This window comes from Callorhinus ursinus, unplaced genomic scaffold (genome assembly GCF_003265705.2).
Source record: "Callorhinus ursinus isolate GAN/ISIS: 27379988/994484 unplaced genomic scaffold, GSC_fseal_2.0 scaffold15, whole genome shotgun sequence".
Classification (NCBI taxonomy): Eukaryota; Metazoa; Chordata; class Mammalia; order Carnivora; family Otariidae; genus Callorhinus; species Callorhinus ursinus.
This window is the reverse complement of record NW_027397077.1, coordinates 43,326,874-43,347,342: the sequence shown is the minus strand read 5'-3', so window position 1 is coordinate 43,347,342 and position 20,469 is coordinate 43,326,874. Positions and strand designations below refer to the sequence as shown.

The following is a 20,469-nucleotide window of genomic DNA, read 5'->3' as shown; positions in this document are numbered from 1 at the left end:
TGAAGAGCCCCTTAAGTGAAATCGTGGATCTGAACAGATCCCAGCATTTACTTCAGGGCAAGATCAGAGGCATAATGGGGATGAGTCTGGAGCGGGGCCCTCTGCCTGTTCCTAAAACCCATTCTGGAAAGGAAGCAGGCCAGGCTGACATTGTCCCACTGGGACAGGCAGGAAGGGGGCCCCTCGAGCAATCCCCACAGCGCCTTGGGGTGCTCATTCACCGGTGTTGGCCCACCTCCTCCTCTGTCTTGTGTGCAAGCTGTTTCCTTACTGCCTTTCTTCAAATGAGGAGGGAGCTGAGCTGGGAGAGGTGAAGTGATTTGTTCAGGGGCACTCCCACCCCTCGAAGCCCTGGTTTCCTCTTCTACAGAATGGGTGAAGGTGAAGGCTCCAACAAGTTGTGTTCTGCACCCAGCATCATTGCTTGGCGCAGACAGTGCCGTAAACACCAATGCTCTCTTCACTGTGCCTCCCGTTTCCCCACGTGGAGGTGAGTTTATCTGGAAGTTTCTGTGGAGCACTCGTCCCGAACAATGCAAGAGACGTGATCATTTCCTGATGCACTCATACATTTTGAGCCTCTACTATCCATCAGGCACTGTTGTAGGACTAGGGCCAGGGGACACACGGGAGTCCACAAAAAAGACAGAAATCTCTGTGGTGCGGGAGCTGACAGATTTGTTGGTTGTGACAAGGTGAATGCATAAAATACATAGGAGTCAGGTGTGGACTGAAGAATAACGTGAAGGAGAACAGGAAGTGTTGGGGTACACTTTTAAATGAGGTGGACAGGCAGGCTCACCAAAAAGGGTGACTTTGGGACACAGATCCGAAGGAAGTGAAGGGTAAGCCATGTGGATATCTGAAGGAGAAAATATTCCAGGGACAACAGCCAATGCAAAGGCCCTGAGGTATATCCCCCAAACCTATGGGGGAGCCCCCAGTCTGATGGAGGAAGCTGATGTTTCCCAGAAACAGCGGGCAACCTTTGAGATACAATGGAAGGGGCAGGAGTTTAGAACCAAATTGAAAAGTAGAGGGTACCGGGCTGCAACTGTGGCCGGTTGAAGACGTGACTTGACAGAGGTCCCCCTACCCTACCCCGCCCCTGGAGACAATCTCCTCCTCACGCTCCAGGCCCCTGAGGGGCGGGCATGGCTCCCAGAACAATAGCAGAGCCTGGGCCAGCCCCAAGAAGCCAAGACAAACACAGTAAGGCTCTGTGGACTTCCTTGAGCTCCATGGCCTGCCTGCCCGCCCGCCGCCCGCCGCCAGCCATGGCTTCCAGCCCTGGCCACAGACCAGGTTCACGGCCGCCGTGGGGGCTGGGCCCATGGGCAGCAGGATGGACCTCATCCTGGCCCTGGCCGTGCTTCAGTGGCTGACCCTGGTCCAGCGGGGGGTGGATGGAGGGAGGGCCTGGGCGGCTCAGGACCCAAGTTCAAGTCACTTTGCCTCTCTGAGCCTCAGTTCCCTTTTTTGTAATTGCCATCATTCCAAGGGTCTGAACCTTGGCCCAGAATCTGCTGGGGCTTCATTCATACAACAGACAGTGATCATGGCGGCAAAGGCTGTGTCATGCACACACCAGGCCCCGGTCTCAGGGCTGTCCATTACAGCTTCATTCCATCATCCTCATGTTCTGAGGTGTCGGTGGCCAAGTGGGATTTGAACCCAGGCAGCCCAGCTCCCCACCTTGGTGCCCTGCATTCTTCCACCTCCTAAGCATCACCTGCTGCCTGCCCTCCCCCTCGGCTAGCCTGACCGTGGGGACGGGAGGCAGGCATGTCCTTGCTCACAGCGCATGAGCCCGGAAGGTGCCAAGTCCAGTCCGTCGCACAGGAAGTATGGCACTGGGGACGCGAAGGGGAGTACGGTCACGGACTTGAGCACAGACGTGTCCTGAGGCTGCACCCCCAGCTCTTGCGTCTCACACTTGAAAACAAAGCGGGGGCGGGGGCTGTCAGAGTCGGACCTGGTTTGGGATCTCAGTTTTACTCCCACAAGCTGCACAACTTTGGGGACATCCCCTTCCCTCTCCGAGCCTTGGTTTCCCCTTATGTGAAAGGAGTTAGTGATGCCCTCCTCACACACACAGGGGTGCCGTGAAGACCCTCGGGGCCTGCCAAGGTGCTGGGCATAGACCTGTGGCCCCACCTCTAGGAGCCTCCATCTTTGGGATGAGTGACCCCTGCTGCCCAGGCCTTTACCCCCAAACGAGGTTCAGGGTGGCAGTGGGAGACTAGCCCATCTCCCTCCTGCCTTGTGGGCCCCTCTCGCCCTGCCATCCCTAGGGGAATGAGGAAGAGTTGTCCTTGCAAGTTTCCAGGGCAGTTGGGCCACAGGGCTTTTGGGTCAAGGGCTCAGAGGAACCACAGAGGCTTGCCAGCAAGAGTGGAAAAATACCATGTCCCGTGGCAAGGCCTGCTGGGCCACCACTAGAGGCCCACTGGCGGCGGCTGGCACCAGCTTCTCCCGTGAGGATCCCGGGGAAGTCACGGAAAAGTTGAGAGAATGGCTCTCAGGGGCTTGTCCTCAGAGCAGCAAATTCTGCAAAACAAGGGTGGCTTCCAAAGAGGCAGATGAAGTGGCGTGACCTGGTGGGGCTGTGTGAGCAGGTGGGGCTGTCCCCTTCTGGATCGGGGGACGAACCGCAGTAAAGTGCACACACACTCACACACACACACTCACACACACACACACACACACACACACACACAAGACCCGGGACTCTGAAGCCAGCTGGTAGGGGTCCTATCCCACCTCTGCCACCTACTAGTGCTGTGACCCCAGGCACTTGACGTCACCTCTTGGGGCCTGTTTTCTCCTCTAGAAAACGCAGGTAATTCACTTCCCTACCTCTTCAGGTTGTCGTGAGGATGAAATGAGTTAACGCACATAACGCTCTTAGCATAGTGCCTGGCACACAGTAAGTGCTCCTTAAGTGCTTGTTAAACAGATTTAATACATGAAAACAAGGGAAGCCACCCCCATCCCGGGGTGGTTTCCTGTGTCCCTGACACAAAGTCTTCTGGCCAGAGCCTGGTTGCCCAGCCCAGCGGGGCCCAGCTGGCTTTGGGGACAGCCACCAGCCCCTGGGTGTGGTCCACAGCAGGGCCCAGAGGTGGGAACCAGTGGAGGGCCTGTCTGCAGGAAGGGAGGAGCAGCCTGGGGGGCAGGGGTGGGGGCATGCTGGTTTTCTTTCTTTCACCCCTTCTGTGGCCTCCTGAGCTGCCCCTTTCCTCCAAGCCTGCCTTCTTGTCCTTGGGAAATTGGGAGGGTTCTCTGCCTCAGGAGAAGAAGATGGGGTGGCTGGGGAAACTGAGACCCAGATGGAGAAAAGGCATCAGGGGCTGGAGGGGAGCCACAGAGGCAGGCGTAGGGCCCGCCCGGTAGCCTAATGGGATCAGCAGGAGAGTCCTCACTGCTCAGGTTTCTTGAGGATGGCGAGTGAGGTAAGCACCCTTATTTTCCTCCTCATACAGGTGGGAGCTGAGGCCAAGCCACCCAGCTGGGAGGTGGCAGAGGTGGGATCCAAACCCCAGCCCAGATGACCCCGAGTGGGCCCTCCCTGCCACTCTATCCCTCCCCCCAGAGGGGCAGAGCTGGACGGAACCCCAGAGCTCACCTGGTCTGAGCTTCTCACTTCGCGGGTGGGGAAATGAAGCTCAGAGAGGGACAGTAGCTTGCTCAAGGTCTCACAGCAAGCCAGACAGCGAGCTTGAATTCCGACCTGCACTCTTGGGGAGTCCAGCCTTCCTCTGGTTGTTGGAAGGGTTGAATAAAGTGCCAGATGGGGAAGGGCTTTTTACTGCTCTGCCACCGTCTGGAGGCAGGCTCTGGGGCACTTAAGTGCTGTGTGACCTGTGGACAAGCTGGGGACTCTCTGGGCTTTGGTGTCCTCACTTTCAAGATGAGGCTACTAATGAAACCTGCCTCAAAGCATTAGGGTGGGACCAACTAAGTACAGAAGTTACTGCACTTGGAATAGTGCCAGGCATACAGTAAGCACTCAGTAAATGCTGGTTGGTGGTACTGGCCGAGGGCAGCTGAGCCAGGCAGGCCCTGAGAGCTTTCTTCTTGCCCTTTTCAAAAGGCCCTTTCTAGTTGTTTCTACTCACAGGGATGTTGGTTGTCCAAGAATTGTGCTCCAGCAAGGGTTCCTGTGCCAGATAGTTGGGGTTCAGGGCTCTGTCACCCTCTATCAGTGTCTGGTACCTACATGGGCCCCAGAAGTGCCCTGCAGTAACCTGGCCCTGCCCCCAGCCCCCAGCACCACGGACACGTTCATGCTGCTCTCTGGGTGTCGGTTTCCTCACCTATAAAATGGGTACATTGGCTGTGTAGTCATTCCTTTCCGGTCCCCTGGCCCCCAAGGCCCTGAGGGAGTCAGGGGCTCTGTGACCAGTCTTAGCGTTTCAGGTGGTCAACAGGAAATTTCTGTATGTGCGGCGTTGGTGAAGTAAAAATGCCTAGTGCCTTTGCTCAGAACAAGGTGGTTAACCTCCACGGACCCTGACTACAGCTCCCGCTCCCTGGGAATGACGCAGGCAAGTCTCCGAGCCCTGCTGAGCTCCCGTTCCTCCTCTGTCAGCACGGTGGCCAGCACGCCAGTTTGCAGGCTGCGGTGAGCATCAAGTGGCCTCGTGCCTGGGGCGTCCTTGCTCGGCCAGCGCCCTGCTGGAAACACCAGCATCTCGCCGTCTGTTCAGAGCCACGCACCTCTGAGCTCCTCCCAGGCATGAACCCTGCCTGGAAATGTCTCACAGTGAATGAAAAGATAGGGAAAAATCCATCCGAGAGAACTGAGGGCACAGGATGTTTGGAGACCAGCGCTTTCGGGAGAGAAGGAGAGGAAGTAGGGCAGGCCCTTGGCGATGGAACGGCCCAGCCTGGGTCATCTCTGGGTCCCCACCTCCAATTGACGTTGGGCTGCCCGGGATGTGCTGTGTAATCCAGGGAGGGCTGTGGGGCCTCCCACGGCCCCAAGTAAGTGGGAGGGGGGGACCTTCCCGGTCTCCTGGCCAAGGGGCTTTAGAAGCTTCATTTCCTCCCAGGAGTTCCGTGTGCACTTCCTACGAAATCAGTGTCGACAACAGGCCCCATTTCTTGAGCACCTACGTGCCAGGCACTGTTTTGATGGTGTTCCAAATATCATCTCATCGAATCCTCACTTCCCCTCTTGATGGAGGTCTTCTATTACTGTTGTCTCCATTTACACATAAGGGAATAGGCCCAGAGAGGTGAAGCATCACATCCAAGGTCACACAGCAAGCGAGGGGACAGAGCTGGGGTTTGAACCCTCACCTAACTGATTCGGAACCCTAAGAGTCATACTAACAGTTGTAATGTTAGCTAATACGTAGTGTCACATGCCGACCATGGGGCTAAGCTTTTTTCATATACACTTGATAGCTGACATCTTATTTTGCATTTTCCTTCTTCACTCATTAGAAATATTCCTGTTCCAGGGACCTGGGTATCTCAGTCGTTGAGCGTCTGCCTTCGGCTCAGGTCATGATCCCAGAGTCCTGGGATCGAGCCCCATGTAGGGCTCTCTGCTCTGCAGGAAGCCTGCTTCTCCCTCTCCCACTCCCCCTGCTTGTGTTTCCTCTCTCGCTGTCTCTCTCTCTGTCAAATAAATGGGTAAAATCTTAAAAAAAAAAAAAAAGAAAGAAATGTCTGTTCCATGAGGGCAGGGATTTTTGCCTGGTCCACCACTCTATTTCTAGGGCCTAGATATTCAGTAAATATCTACAGGATTGTTTTCACTGAATCTCAGCAAATCTGTGAGGTAGGTACTGGTATTATACCCAGGTTACAGGGGAGGCAACTGAGGCCCAGAGAGGTTAAGCAACATGCGCAAGATCACACAGCAAGGGAAACAGCACGCTCGGCTCCAGCCCCCTGGCCTCGGGGAGAATGCTTGAATTTGACAGCAACGGTTGATGCCGGGGTTCCCCTGAATCACTCTCTGCCCTCACAGGTCGTCTACTTCACGGCCACTTTCCCGTTCGCTATGCTCCTGGTGCTGCTGGTCCGTGGACTGACGCTGCCCGGTGCAGGTGCAGGCATCAAGTTCTATCTGTACCCCGACATCAGCCGCCTCGAGGACCCGCAGGTACTGCAGGGCAGCCTGTCCTCCCTCCCACCCAGGGCCAGGCAGGGCAGGGTGCGGGAAAGCCAGGCCGACAGTCCTGGGGGCACAGATCGAGTCGGGCCATCAGCTCCCAGTACTTTTCGGCTGGGCTGCGGCAGGTTGTCTACCATGTTCACGGGCCTTTCCAGCTGTGTGTGTATCTTTCCATGTGGAGGACTGCTGAGGCCAGCCACAATCTCCTTCAGGCACTGTGCCAGGGAAGTGGGGAGAAATCTTTTTAGGAGCTCGTCTCCTCCTTGGCCCTGGTCTCTGCCCACAGCAGCCAGGAGGGCGGCGGCGTGGGGGTCGGGGAGCTGGCCCAGGAGCGCTGCTGGCTTCCTTGGCTGACGTTGGGATTCAGAATGGGTGCCGAGCTCTTGGGAGGTCGAGGGGCAGATACTGAACACCCAGCTCCGGGCACTCGGCCACGTGACCACAGGGGGTTGGAGAAAGCCCTGGGATGTTTTATTGACCCATTTGAGGACCTTTTGTCTCCAGGATCCTCAGACTTCAGGTGGCCTTCAAGGTCCTGTGCTGCTTCGGTTCTCTTCCTCACTGCCCTCTCACCCTGGGCAGGATGGGGGGCTGGGGGGCGGGGCTTGGCCAACATCAGAGGACAGCTGGGAAGGCAGCTTTGTGGCCCTCAGGAGCTGCTGGATGAAGGTTCTGGAGAGCAGCTTTGCCTGCACAGTCCGTTAGGGAATTCCTCCCCACTGCAGACGATAGCAATTACAGTCATGGTAGCAGCCTTGACTTAACAGTCTTAACCATGTGTCCACACTGAGCTAAATCTTTACTCTTAGAACCTGAGCAGTAGCGCAGCAGAGCCCATTTTACAGATGTGAACACTGAGGCTCTGGGCGGGAGTCCTCTTGCTCACAATCATTTCATGGTTGGAATTCAGATCATCTGCTCCAAAAGCCTTTCCTCGTAATCCTGATGCTGAGTGACTGGGGGTTTCTTCGACTTCTGGGCTTCCTTGCAACTCAATATTGCCTTGAAAGACACCTTGGATTCCAGCACGAATGCTCTGATTTCAGTCAAAAATCTGCACATTTTGAGGTGCAGTCCTTCAGGTGGCCAGGAACCCGCACCGTCTCCTCCAGGAAGCTGGCTCTAACTGGCCCCTTCTCTCTTTCCTTGCCACCCCCACCCAAACCCCCATAGGTGTGGATTGATGCTGGGACCCAAATATTCTTCTCCTACGCCATCTGCCTGGGGGCCATGACCTCTCTGGGGAGCTACAACAAGTACAAGTACAACTCGTACAGGCAAGTGTCACGCCAGCGGGCCTGGTGGACCTTAGAAATGATGATGTTTAAAGAAAAAAGAGAAGAAGTAGGGAGCGTGGCTTCCTTGTGTTGTGAATTAACTTGCTCCCTGACATATGTGTAACTTAGGGACTGTATGCTGCTGGGATGCCTGAACAGTGGTACCAGTTTTGTGTCTGGCTTCGCAATTTTTTCCATCCTGGGCTTCATGGCACAAGAGCAAGGGGTGGACATTGCTGATGTGGCTGAGTCAGGTATGGTGGTATTGGTGGCAGTGGTGGTGGGCACTGCCACCTAGTGTGTAAGCCGAGTACTGCAGGCATGAAGCCAGACCCCAGGGGGCTTTGGGGGGGGACGAGCCTGGTTTCCGAAACGGACCCCCCCCACCAAGATGTCCCCAAAGTATCAAAGAGTACAAAAACTAAATTTTAAGTACTTTCATTGCGATTTGGCCCGAGGGGCTGCAGAAACGTGGGGGCTGGTTAAGTTGGGGACTATTTAGCTACTTTTGTGTGGTCTTCCCTCCCTCTCCTTCCCCCACCCCCCGCAAACTCCTGGTTTCAGCAACAGAAACCACTTTCCTAACTCAGGCCCACGCCAGCCACCAGTCGGCATTCCATCACCACCTTCTCAGCTTTGGTTTCTGTATTTTGCACTTTGCTCCCAGCGCGCTCCCTCTAGCAAACCCATTCATTCATTCATTCCACCGATGTTCTTGATTAATGGAGTCTGCCCTGTGTCAGGCACCACCGTAGGCGGCGGGTGGGGGAGAGACAGTGGGCATGCCAGCCGCCCTCTGGGTCGGTGACAGATCCAATTTGGGGGTAGGTTGGGGGGGACAGTGTCACCCCCTCAGGGTGTGGGCCCTGTTGGTGGGGTGCTCCTTCTGGAAGTAGAGGAAAGAGTCTTGGAATTATGAACTCTGTAAAGCCTGGGATCCTAGGCTGGGATCCTGGAGCTCCAGCAAGGTGGCTCTGGAACCTGAGTATGATGAGGCCTTCAGTTGCTAGAATCCTAGAGCCTCAGCACCACAGTATTCTAGGACTTGCCCCTGGATGTTCTAAGTCCTAGAACCGCAGCTATATAACCACAGTGGTTTGGATATGGGAACAAGAACCATAGGCTCCCAGGATCCCCAAATGCCACCTTTGTCCCTTCTCCACCTCACTCCTATCCTGCCCATTCCCTTGGTGGGTGGTCGTCAGCTGTGTGGAAGGTTTGGTTATTTTGTACACGTCCTCTGCTGCACCTGACCTCCTGATTTCTCACGACCTCTCTGGGACCACCTGGAGGCAGGCGAGGGTCCTGGGCAGACGCTTCTCTCAGGCCCAGAGGGGAGCCTAATGTCCTAACTCCAGGGACCACCATGGACCAGAATCAGACAGAGCTGGAGCCCTTGCCTTGGGCATTACCCTTGCCCTCGTGGGAAACTGGGCGGTGTCCTGGTTCCTCAGCCACAGAACCCTAGCGTTGGGGGTCAGGGATACCTCAGCCTTGTGCATGTAGACATCTGTTCTGCAGATGAGGAGACCAGTGGCTTGAGAGCAAGGGCCTTGCTTGGGCTGGTAAGGGTCCGAGCTGGGGTCTCCTGGACAGGCCCCTCTGACATGAGGACCTCCCCCGCCTCCTGCCTCCCCCCCGCCCCCGCCACCCTGGATGCACGTGACAGCTCCGGTCTTCCCTGTGTGAGAATGCACCTGAGCTCCTCTGACCTTCTCTGACCTTCGAGCCTGTGGGCCCTGCTTTCATCCTCACTTAGCGAAGATATTCTCTGCCACCCTCACACCCTCCAGTGTTGCAGGACAAGGGTGGCAAGTCCACAGCTCAGCCCCACGCATCTCTCAACTGCCCCCAGTCCCAGACCTGACCGTCAAACATAGCTCTCCTACCCCAAGAGGCTGGCCAGAGACTGAGGACACAAAGTAATTCCAGAAAGATCCACACCCACTTGGGAGTGTGACAGTTCCAGTGACGAGGGGGGAGACAATTTGCAGTTCCTTTGCAGTGCCTTTTTTTAGTTGAGGGCTTACAAACCAGCTGTGATTGCCAGGAGCGTGGAGTGAATTTGGTGGTGGGATATATAAAATAGATCTTTCTCCGTGGACAACTAGGTATTTTTATATCTGTCTATATCATCACCCTAAGTTGTTTTCTTCCTCCTGTCCACTTCAAACACCATGTCGTTTATTCCCCACGGTGATGTCTGAACAGCTGACACATCAAGGGTGATTATTTCTCTAATAAGCTTTTAACAAGCACCATATTGAGCGAAGTGCATTTGAACCAGATCATTATCTAGCCGAACGGAGTGCACACGGCGCAGGCAGGGGCGCGTTCTCTGCTCGCGGAGAGGCCTGCGTTGGTGCTCGGAGCGGCTGCGTTCCTTCACATGGACTTCTCTCTCTATAGTTCACCGTGCGCTTTTAGAGAAAGATGCTCAGACCCTCTCCCAGAGGCTGGCTTGACAAAGGCAAAACTGAAATACAGAAACGAGCGCGTTGAGAAAACCTCCACCAGGCCCCAGTGGGCGGCGGGTGGCGGGCGGCAGGTGGGGGGTGGGGGGCCCCATTTTACATCTGTCTCGCAGTCGGCTGGACTCGAATCCCCACGCACTGTTGCCTACCAGTCGGGCCAGAGCTGGCGTGGAGGGGGCCCCGTGGGCCCCAGCCGAGGTGCCCACGTGGCTTCTGTTCCAACTTGGGCTTTGGGGTTGGTACAAGCACCCCTTCCCCCACTTCTCGTGGGATTTTCTACCGTCGCAGCCTGGGGACTCCAGGTCACGGTCGGGTTTTCCTCAGTCGGTTAGACTCGGGCCAGTAGGAGGGCTCGCCCTTGCCTGCCACAGTTGTGGGTAACGCCCTACGGTGTGGTTTCTGGCTCCAATTTATTTTACAGTTTTTTGTTTGTTTGTTTTTGTTTTTGTTTTTCATTCCTAAGCCAGTTCTTGGGTTTCTGATATCTGCTCTAAATATCCTGCCCTCCAGCCCTTTTTTGTCTTCACATTTCTTGATCTTTTTTTAATTAATTAATTAATTTTTTTTTTAAGTTGTGGATTTTACTTTATTTTTTCAGCCCTGGGCCCTTTCAGGCCTCCTCTCTTTTGCTGCTTCCTGCCACCTCTTGCACCTGCGAGCCTCAGTTATGGTTCCTCCCCCTGGCTCCTCCCCTCAGGCCCCCTGGAGACGGGAGGAGACCTTTCCCTCCATCTCTGGAATGTTTCCAGTCAGAAAGGTGCCCCCTAAGGTGGCGGGGCTCCCATCTCCCACACCCTGCCTCCAGATTCTGCCAGAGTCCCCTCTTTAGAAACCAGAAACCCTCTTCTAGGGTAGTGGTCTCAGCATCTGAGAATCTGAGCACAAGAAGGCTCCTTGGGAGGCATTTCTGGGATCGTGCCCCTCACTTCCCAGGTGGGGAAACTGAGGCCCTGCAGGGGCACGTGGTGATGTAAAGAGAAGATGGCGGATGGTCTCCTGAACCCAGGGTCTTGCCCCGCGCACACCTCCCTTCAGCTTTGGGCCCTGGCTGTGACGTTGCTCAGGTGGGGTGCGCAGATGCACCCCTGAAGAGATGTTGGCCCTGCAGGGCGGGGTTCTGTACTCTTTCACAGTGTTTCAGTCAGAAGTCCAAACCTTTTCTTTGCAAACGGGGGCTTCAGTAGTTCAGATAACCAGATCTTTCCCCCTTTGCTTCCTTCCAGCAAACGTTGGCATGGTTGCTCTGGTTTGGGAAGCGGCGGGGCGGGGGGGGGGGCTCCTTTTTCAAGCCGGTAGACTGAGTCCCAGGCTCAGTCCCATTTCCCTCACTTAAATGCCCGGTGCCTGCCGGATTCTGTGAGGCCACGGGTGCTGCTGCCTAGGAGACAGATGCTAAAACGGGGCCCCGCCCGAGCCCCAGTGCGCCCCGTCCGAAAGGGAGGCAGGCCTGGGCTCTTCCCCCAGGCAGGAATTCAGACCCGGCTCCTCCCTGCATTTGGGGTTTGGGACACCGCCTCAGTCCCGAGTGTCTTTGTGTGAGCTCCAGTGCTCCGGGGGGCTCAGTCACTAATGTGCCCCCCCTCTGCCCCTCCCATTCTCTCTTCCCTCTAGGTCCTGGCCTGGCCTTTATTGCCTACCCAAAAGCCGTGACCATGATGCCGCTGCCCACGTTTTGGTCCATTCTCTTTTTTATTATGCTTCTCTTGCTTGGACTGGATAGCCAGGTAGGTACGGGTCGAGGGGACGTCGTAGGGAGGGCTCACCCGTGGGGAACGGGGTTCTGGGAAAGCCCCCTTCAGCGTGCCGTGTGTGAGATGGTCACCCCCTTCCCACCCTTACATCAGACTTGCACCAGCTGCAGCCAGCGAGGCTTCCTCTAGGGCCCCGGGGGGTGGGGGCGAAGAGGCCTCAGGGCAGCAGGAGGAGGACCTCTGGCCCAGAGCTCGAGTCTTAGACCCCAGCCAGGGGGAAACGGCCACTTGAAGGGTGTGGTCAAAACGAAGCCATAGACGGGAAGTAGAGGACAAGACCAGGTGGTGATGATGTGTGCCCGTGGAGGGTCCCGCAGGGGCCCCTGAGTGACGCGGCAGATAGGCAGTTTGGGGCAGGGATGACAGTCATGGCCCAGGCCATCCCTGGTTGTCCTAGTGCAGCCAAAGAGGCCTAAGCCGCACCTGGTGTTCAGTGAGGCCTGGAGCCCGGGAGTTGTTCCCCATGCAGTGAAACTGTGTTCCTCCAGTGCTCGGTGAACAACTAAGCACTGGGGAGCCTCACTCAGACCCCCCCTGCCCTGTGGCCCTCCTGGCTTCTGCCCTCCCACGGCAGGACTCCGTCGTATACCCACCACCTGTGTGTGGCTATTTCCCTGCACGTCTCAACCCCTACGTCCCATCCCTCCAGGGCTCAGGCCTCCAGTGGGTATGTCAGTGAGAGCCAACCAGAGGCCAAGTCTGGCTTTGGAGCCACAGCTGCAAGCCCCCATGCCGCTGTGCGGCATCGGGCACATTTCCTCCCCTGTCTGAGACTCAGTTTTCTCATCTGGTAAATGGGTGTGATTATACCTCCGCTGGCTTGTATGAAGTACCTGGCACAGTGCCCGATACGGAGCAGCTAGTGGTGCTTGGAGGACAGTAGAGTGAACTCCTGGACACGTTCCCCTGGAGATATGCGTATTCACCTTGGGGGTGTCTCAAGAGGACAGTTTAGAGCACAGGCATGACTCCAGGACCAGGGAGTTAGGGTACGCAGGGCGGGCCGGTGGTGTGCCCAGACCAGATCCCTACAAGCCGTGCCACCCAGGGGCCAGCATCTGAAAGGTCGGCGTTTTGCCGTCTCCTGTGTTGTCTGGGTCTCTGGCCGCCTCCTGGGAAATCTTTGGTTAGCTGGGACCCTGTGAATGGTGAGGCCTGCTGCCAGGTCAGGAGAGGGCTTCACCACCTGCCCGTGGGCAGCAGCCTCCGCACCGGAGCCCAGGGTGGGTCCCTGTGGACTCAGAAGCAGGTAGGAGGAGCGTCTTAGAAGGTCGAGCAGAGGAGAGGAGGCAGTCTGCCAGCAAGGTCAAGAACAGAGCAAAGGATTTGGCAGGATGGGGACCAGGATTAGCAGAGAAGACAGAGTGGAAACATTTGGGAGCCTGAAAACAAAATACTTGTGCAGTTGTTGGTGGGCTTGAGCTATATAAACAGCAAGAGGACTCCATTAATCATCCCTCGTTAATGAGTTTGGCCTTCGGAGGCCCCAAGCAAATGGCTTTTATAACTTCTTCCAAAGCTCTAAGTGAAAACAAAAAACAAAAACAGAGAGAGGTTAATAAATGACAAAGCATGACATCTCCATGGGCCCCAAATGGGCCTCTTGGGCTGTGGAAGCTGCTTCCTGAGTGAGCAGAGGTGGTTTATTCATTAGGTTTTTTTCCTGGGAGGCAGGGCGGGCCTGGCTAGGGATCTGCACTTCTGAGCTAGGCCTCATGGCGGCCAACAGGCTTGGGGCATCGTGGCCAGCTCTCAAAGCCAGCCTCAGGGGGAGCTGGTACCCTTTCCGCTCAGAACATGAAACTCAAGGTTCAGAGCCCTTAAATGACCTGCCTGATTGATATACCAAGAAGAGCATGATGGGGATTTGAACCCCAGGAGCTAGGGCATGGTGTCTCAGGAGTCTGATGGCCTCCTTTGGAATCCCTCCTTTGCATCTATTTGCTGTGTGAACTTGGGGACGTAGGGGAAGGTTTTGCAGATGCCGGTGACCGCCTCATGCACCGTGAATACAGTCGGAGCTCTGTCATGTGAGGCGTTCCTGTGGGCAAGGCTTCATGCCGGGCTTTTGATGTACCTGCATGTGGCAAAATGCACATAACATAAAATGGACCATCTTAACCATTTTTAAGCATGCAGTGCAGTGGTGTTAAGTACATTCATGCTGTTGTGCGACCATCACCACCCTCCATCCCCGGAACTTTTTCGTCTTCCCAAACTAGGCTCTGTCCCCATTAAACACAAGTCCCTATAGCTGGGCACAACTGTTGCCCTGTCGAGCCCCGAAAACCGAGCCTGAGGGAGACAAGGACTCGGCTGAGGCCATGCAGAGCTGGTTTAAGGAATGGGCTTGCCCCTGGGGCTACTCGTTCCCTGACCTGTTAATTCATCCCCCCTGGCCTTACCTTGGAGTTCTCCCAAAATAGCTTCCTCCCGTGGAAGCGCGGAGATCCCCAGGCAACCTCAGGCAGAGGCCTCTCGCTGATGGAGTGTGACCCTTGCACGTAAAGGAAACGCCCTCCCAGATGCCTAGCATCCGTGGGGAGCGCTCTTTGGCTTAGGATCTGTAGTACCATTGTGTATTTCTTGGTGAGGTGGAGGAGGGATGCCATGTGCCTGGAGGCAGATGCTTTCATGAGAGAGCCAACAGCACCGGAGGAGGAGAGATGGCCCCATCTCCCTGTGACTCACTCAGCCCCTGACTTGGGTTCACAGCAATCACGCTATTGCCAGTTTTTCCTCTCATGATTTCACATCTTTCTCAACATCCCTGCTGAGTAGGCAAGATCCCCCGATGGTACAGGGGAGAAGACTGACTCTTGGAGAAATCAGATGCCATAGCTGTTCAGTGAGGGAGGTCTGAAGAGTCTGGTGGAGCAGGACTGAGGGGTGGGGAAGATGTTCTCCAGAAAGGCAGGGAACGTAGAAATGAGGGGCTTGTGCTGGTCTTGACCCTGACTCACAGTGACACTGCACCTTCCTGTCTTTAATTTCCCCATCTCAAAAAGGAAAGGACCTTTGTTTCTAAACTCCTTTTGAAGATTGATGTTTGAGCTGGTTTTCTGTAATTCAGTGGCAATTTAGGGTCAAAACCCCATTGGCTGACACATCAATCAGAGGTCAAACCATCAGCCACTTCTCTTTGGGCCCCTTTCAAGGGCCTCTTGCTCATCTTTTCCCTGAAATCCTGGCAATGAAGAATCATTTTTCCAGCCCCTTTCAGCTGTGAAGGGGATTTGCTCCTTGTTTGTATTCCTTGATCCTCCTGTGATGCATCCCAAAGGAGTTAAGTGGTTGGATTTTTCTTGTAGGAATGCTGGGTAAACATCCTTCCCAAATGCCTCTCACAGATGAAAGAACAGAAAGGTCAAGGTTTTAGCTTTTCAACTTTTAAAGGAATCCGATGGACAGGCCTTGGAGGGTGTGTTGGTTGGCAGAGCAGTTTGGCTGTAGCTACCCAAATGTAAAATGCTTCTATGTGCCCTTCACCCCTGAAGCTTCACTTCCGGGTTGTGCTGTGATACCTATGCACCAAAGCTAGAGGGAGAGGCAAGAGTCCTTGCCCGGGTCAGCAGCCGCAGGAGGCTGGAACCCATCCGTCGGGCATCGGTCAGACCCATGACGATACGGGTCCGCAGGACAGAGTTTCGTGTTGCCATTTGAAACAGAGGCAGCTCTCCGTGTAATGATATGGATCAGTCTCTTAAGTTACATTGTTAATTGCAAAGATGGAAAGATTTAGAGGGATTGAGAATCATCCTAGCACATTACCCAGGAGGGGCCCCTTCAAATGGGCTTCTTTCCCTTTGGGAGTCCAGGAATGGGTTCCTGGGGGCACAGTGAGCCCTTGGCTCACACATGTGGGCACTTGGATTCTTTCATGGATCCACAATCGCCACGGAGCTAAAACCACTGTGTGAATCTGTTGGGGAAAGTGGGGCCCAGACTTGCCCTGAGTTAGCCCCCTCCCCGTTCTTCATGTGCCTGCTGGGCAGCCACGCGTGCCTGGCCCATCTGGGCACTCGAGGCACAGAAATGAGGGGACACTGCCCTCAGCATCAGAAAGGACCAAGACTGAAATGGGGGGAGGTGTTCGTGCCAACACATATTTTCCAGCCAGCGGGCTAAGGCGGAAGGTCAGCATTGGCTTCAGAGAAGAGGTCATTCTTGAGCTGAGTCTTGAAGGATGAAGGAAAGGCATTCTGAGGAGCTTAAGCAAAGAGATGGATGTGTGGGATATTTGGAGAACTGTGTGTGGCCCACTGTGGCTTGACCAGCAGGCGGGACTCCCCAGGAAGAGCCTACCAGGTCAGGTTCACACATTTGGACTTGACCCCCCCCCCAGGCTACTCTGCGCATGCTGGGGACTCTCTGAGCAGAGGGGAGGTGCTGGGCACCTGGGGCTCAACCACTCTCTTCTCCTCCGCAGTTTGTTGAAGTCGAAGGACAGGTCACGTCCTTGGTCGATCTTTACCCATCCTTCCTAAGGAAGGGTTTCCGTCGGGAAATCTTCATCGCCTTCGTGTGCAGCATCAGCTACTTGCTGGGGCTGGCGATGGTGACGGAGGTAGGTGGCTTTCTCACGTGGCACGAGGGACCATCCTCTCTGCAGGGCTCTTGGTGACCTCCATACGCTGCAAAGATCGGGTCAGGGCTGGGCTGACCCCCGCCAGTGAAGGCAGTGGCTAGGTGGGAGGACGGGAGAGGGGCTCTGCTGGCCCCACCCTGCCCAGGGGACCGGGCCTACACTGTGGGCGGCGGGAGGCGGCTCAGGACCCACCAGTTGACTCAAACTCCCGGGGCCTTTCTCCTGTTACCATGGCAACACCATGGCCAGCCCCTGCCCTCTGTTCCCCCCTCCTCCCAGGAGGCCTGGGGGGAGGTACTTGAGCTGAAATCCATTTTAATAGCAGCTCTTTTCATCCGGGACTGTGCAATGGCCCTTCTCAGGCCTGGGGGGAGGTGGAGACGTTCGTTCGAGAGGGTGAATGCAGACCTCCGGGTAAACACTGCAGGCAGTGCCCAGGCCTGTCTGGTTTACCGGGAGTGTGCACTGTTCAGAGGATGGGCAGGGGCCATGAGGAGGATCCATCTAAATGGGAAGAAAGAAGCAGAGAGGAAGGAAGCCGGGAGTGTCTAAGGCAACAGTGGATCAGCTGTCTAAGAAGAGGCAGGCGAGAAAAGAAAGAGATTCTTGTGCTAAATAATAGAAGCATGGAAGCCTGGCATAGCCTGCTGCCTCATGCGCCCCGGCCCACCCACCTCCCCACATTCTCTAGCAAATCACTGCATTTGCCCCCAAACTCAATTTGGGTTTCCCATCACCACCTTTCCTACTGGAAATACAAATAAGCGTTTCTCTAAGAGTGCCTTTAAGGAACACACACACGCGCGTGCCAAAAGCGGATCATAGGTCCACACCAAGCAGCTCAGTATCACTGAAGTATTCTCTGCTGGCCCCAGTTAGTTTTCAGCACCTCCTTTGGAAGCAGGCTTCAGGAAACCCATCATTTTTGCTAAGGAAAACATGTTTTGTTTTCATTTTTCTGTGTGTGTGTTTTAAAGATTTTATTTTCTGAAGGAATCTCTGCGCCCAACGTGGGGCTCGAACTTATAACCCTGAGATCAAAAGTCACACGTTCCACTGACTGAGCCAGCCAGGCACCTCTGAGTGTGTTTTTAATTAAGTTTGTCAAACATGAAGTTGAGCCTCTTTTTACACATGTATCTGGTCATCATTTTTCTCTTGGGTTTTTTATTTCTTAATGATATGCCAAAGCTCTTTATATATTAAGGGAGTTGGATACCAAATAGCAGGCCAACGTTCTCTGGTTTTTCCTTCGCAGGGTGGCATGTATGTGTTCCAACTCTTTGACTACTATGCAGCTAGTGGTGTATGCCTTTTGTGGGTTGCATTCTTTGAATGTTTTGTTATTGCCTGGATATATGGTGAGTACACATTATTGTATATCCTTCCTCAAGTCTCCGCTGTGGGCCTCTTGTACATAGAAGCTTCCAAAACAGAATTCTCAGGGGACTTCATTCTGAGTTGAACACAAAGGCCTTCCCTATCTGGACTTTCCCCCTCCAGACTGCCCCTTCCCTACAGAAATAATACCGCTGTGGCCCACACTGTGTATTCTCCCCTCGCCGAAGATGCAGGGTGTGACTGTATGTTTTGGTAAACATAGAATTTGGCTATGCAGGGGTCTCCCTATGATTTACTGCTCTGGGATTCAGGCATGGTCCATTTCAACCCTCTTGAGACCTTAGATTGGCCACACCAGGTTTTGGGGCTTGTCTAAGTTTGCCTGAAAAATATAGGATGCCCAGTTACATTTGAATTTCAAGTAATTTCAGATAAACGCCTACCACTCTTGGGTCTTTGTGGTGTCAAGTAGCAGGGATCTGGAGGAGACCCCAGGGACCCCCTCATGGCCCTTGAGCCCCTTCTGTGCAATTCAGATGCTAGTGTTGGACACTGCGTCGCCATCTGTCTACTCTGTCTCTCCTAGGCAGCGATAACCTTTATGACGGTATTGAGGACATGATTGGCTATCGGCCTGGGCCCTGGATGAAGTACAGCTGGGCCGTGGTCACTCCAGTTCTCTGTGTTGTGAGTTCTGCCCTGCCTTTCTGTGGGTGCTAGCCTTTTCTCCTTGGGGCTTTCTCCTTGGGGCTTACCTGCTAAACCACCTTTCACTCAGCATCTGCCAAATGCTGGCCTCTAACAAGCCCAGCGACACCTCTGCCTGGGAGAGGTGGGGCCGCAGGCTGCTCCCAAAAGTTACCTTGAGATGAGTTTTGAAGGAGAAGTCAGGTTGGGCAGGAGGTTATGTGCTCTGTTGTGGACCCCCTGAATTTCTCAACATGCCCCGATATACAAGCCCAGGATATACAGGATACGAGCTGGTCAGGAAGAGAAAAAAGGAAGGGCGTTCCTGGCAGAAGAACCAGCATGGGCAAAGCAAGGCATTCTGAAAGAAGAAGGTGTATCGGGGCATGTTGAGAAATTCAGGGGGTCCACAACAGAGCACATAACCTTAGCCCAAGCCCTTCTCGGACTCAATGAGCTCCGTTTGGGTCACTGATTAAGTTGAGGGGCCTTTGGGATGTCAAATGGAGACAGGTCATAGACACTGGAAATGCGGTGTTTCCATGGCAGGGCAGGGGTTGTGGGAAGTCCCAGCAAAGAGATGCTCTGGACTCTCCCAAGAACAAGGAAGCTTCGTACCCACCCAGGACCCAAAGGCAGTGATGTGCCACATTCCTCTTCCCACCAGGGTTTCCTCGCCCGCCATCTTGGAATGTAGCTTAGAGCATGCCCAGGCACCCCACTTCAAACTTCCACTCAGAGGCTCTGGCAAAAGAGAAGTCTTCCGCTTCCCTGTCATTGTTTGAAACCAGTCGTGAGCTTTGGAGCTGACTGCAGGGGAAGACATCTGCTATGCCATTCTCAGCTCATACCATGGGGAGTGCAAATGGCAGAAATGTTCCTTACATTTAGGAACCAGGTGCTGAGAGATGAATGGGATCCTCCCCTCAGTGACCCCGCTCCCAGGCGAGAATAAATCCATACTGCCCTTAACTCACCGTGTGGGACCTTAAGCAAGTCCCTTACGCCGGGGCCCCTGTTTACCCCATCATAAAGCAAGGACTCTACAGTGGGAGGTGAGTGGCAGCTGACAACCTTAGGTTGTCAGCTGCCACCCTTGAATATGGCTGTCGTCTTCTCATCTGAGGTGCGTATTTTCCCCACAAAATTCAGTGAACTGTAGCAGCCAGGAACCACAATTGGCGAGTTATTGTTGGAGATGAATTTAGTTGGGTTCAAAGCCCGTGTTCTCGTCCTCACTTGACGATGGTTTGTGAGAAACTGCTCTCACCACGCTGACCGTCAGTTTCTTCCACCTTCCCTCCCCGAGGGGTTGGATAGATCAGAGGTGGCCTGCATCCCCAGGTGGTGTAGGATAAGGTCACCCTGGTGGAAAGAGGAAGACGAATGGGCAGGTACCAAGCTTCCTGGTGCTGGGAGAGCCTCTTCTGGGCCTCTCCCTGTCTAAGCTACACCCCACCCTTAGGGACGGGAACAACAACAGGGCCAGACGCACAGTAGACGCCTAGGGGGAGCGGTCTGCAGCCTAATGCTCTCCCTTGCCCCATCACTAATTCTGATTTCTGTAGATTTGTCCTCCCATCAAACCCCAGATATTAGGTAGTGGAGATTTAAGTCATGTTTACACTGTGGATGAATCTACGACAATCCTGGGTCATCCACTGAGATGCTGGAATTCTGACAAGAAGCAGAAGTCCCGGGCCCTCCCAGCCAGCCTTATGTGCTCTTCTCAGGGAAATACGGACTTTGCATAGGCTTTTGGGCTCAGAGCTCACCGCACCCCACCATTCATGGATGCTGATGGCCCCCGGCCATTGGCATGGACTTGGGGCTGGACACCCAACTGGGCAAGGCCCAGGTCCACACCAGGTCCTGGGAAGCTAGGCCTGGGGGTCAGGGATGGAGATGTGTGGGTGGCAGTGGGGAAGGGGAGGAAAGACTTTCAGCCACGCAGTTGGTGTTTATTATGCACCCACTGTGGGCACCCGGACCTGCACCAGGTGTTAGAGAACCGGGGGAGAACAAGACGGACTCCCCACCTGTCCTCACTGACTCAGTTGGGTGGGGGAGTGTGTGCTGAAGAAGTAATTATAACCACATGCTTCCAGGGAAGGAAGAGGGTGGGCACCTGACCGCGTCTGGGCAGGGCCTGGACAAGTAAGGCAGGACCACGAGAGCTAAATTAGGATGAGAAGATGAAGGGTGAAGGGCTCTGGTC

General features: G+C 54.7%; 1 protein-coding gene across 6 annotated transcripts in view; it reads left to right on the top strand.

Annotated features, from left to right (window-relative positions):
• SLC6A6 (solute carrier family 6 member 6) overlaps nucleotides 1-20,469 on the top strand; it is an 82,707-nt gene that overhangs the window by 54,234 nt on the left and 8,004 nt on the right. For all 6 annotated transcript variants that reach the window (XM_073901711.1, XM_025885714.1, XM_073901710.1 and 3 more), the window contains 7 exons: nucleotides 5,987-6,121; nucleotides 7,307-7,410; nucleotides 7,540-7,664; nucleotides 11,496-11,608; nucleotides 16,065-16,202; nucleotides 17,482-17,584; nucleotides 18,151-18,251. In XM_073901711.1, coding sequence (XP_073757812.1) covers nucleotides 5,987-6,121; nucleotides 7,307-7,410; nucleotides 7,540-7,664; nucleotides 11,496-11,608; nucleotides 16,065-16,202; nucleotides 17,482-17,584; nucleotides 18,151-18,251 — 819 coding nt within the window. The remainder of the gene's footprint in view (nucleotides 1-5,986; nucleotides 6,122-7,306; nucleotides 7,411-7,539; nucleotides 7,665-11,495; nucleotides 11,609-16,064; nucleotides 16,203-17,481; nucleotides 17,585-18,150; nucleotides 18,252-20,469) is intronic.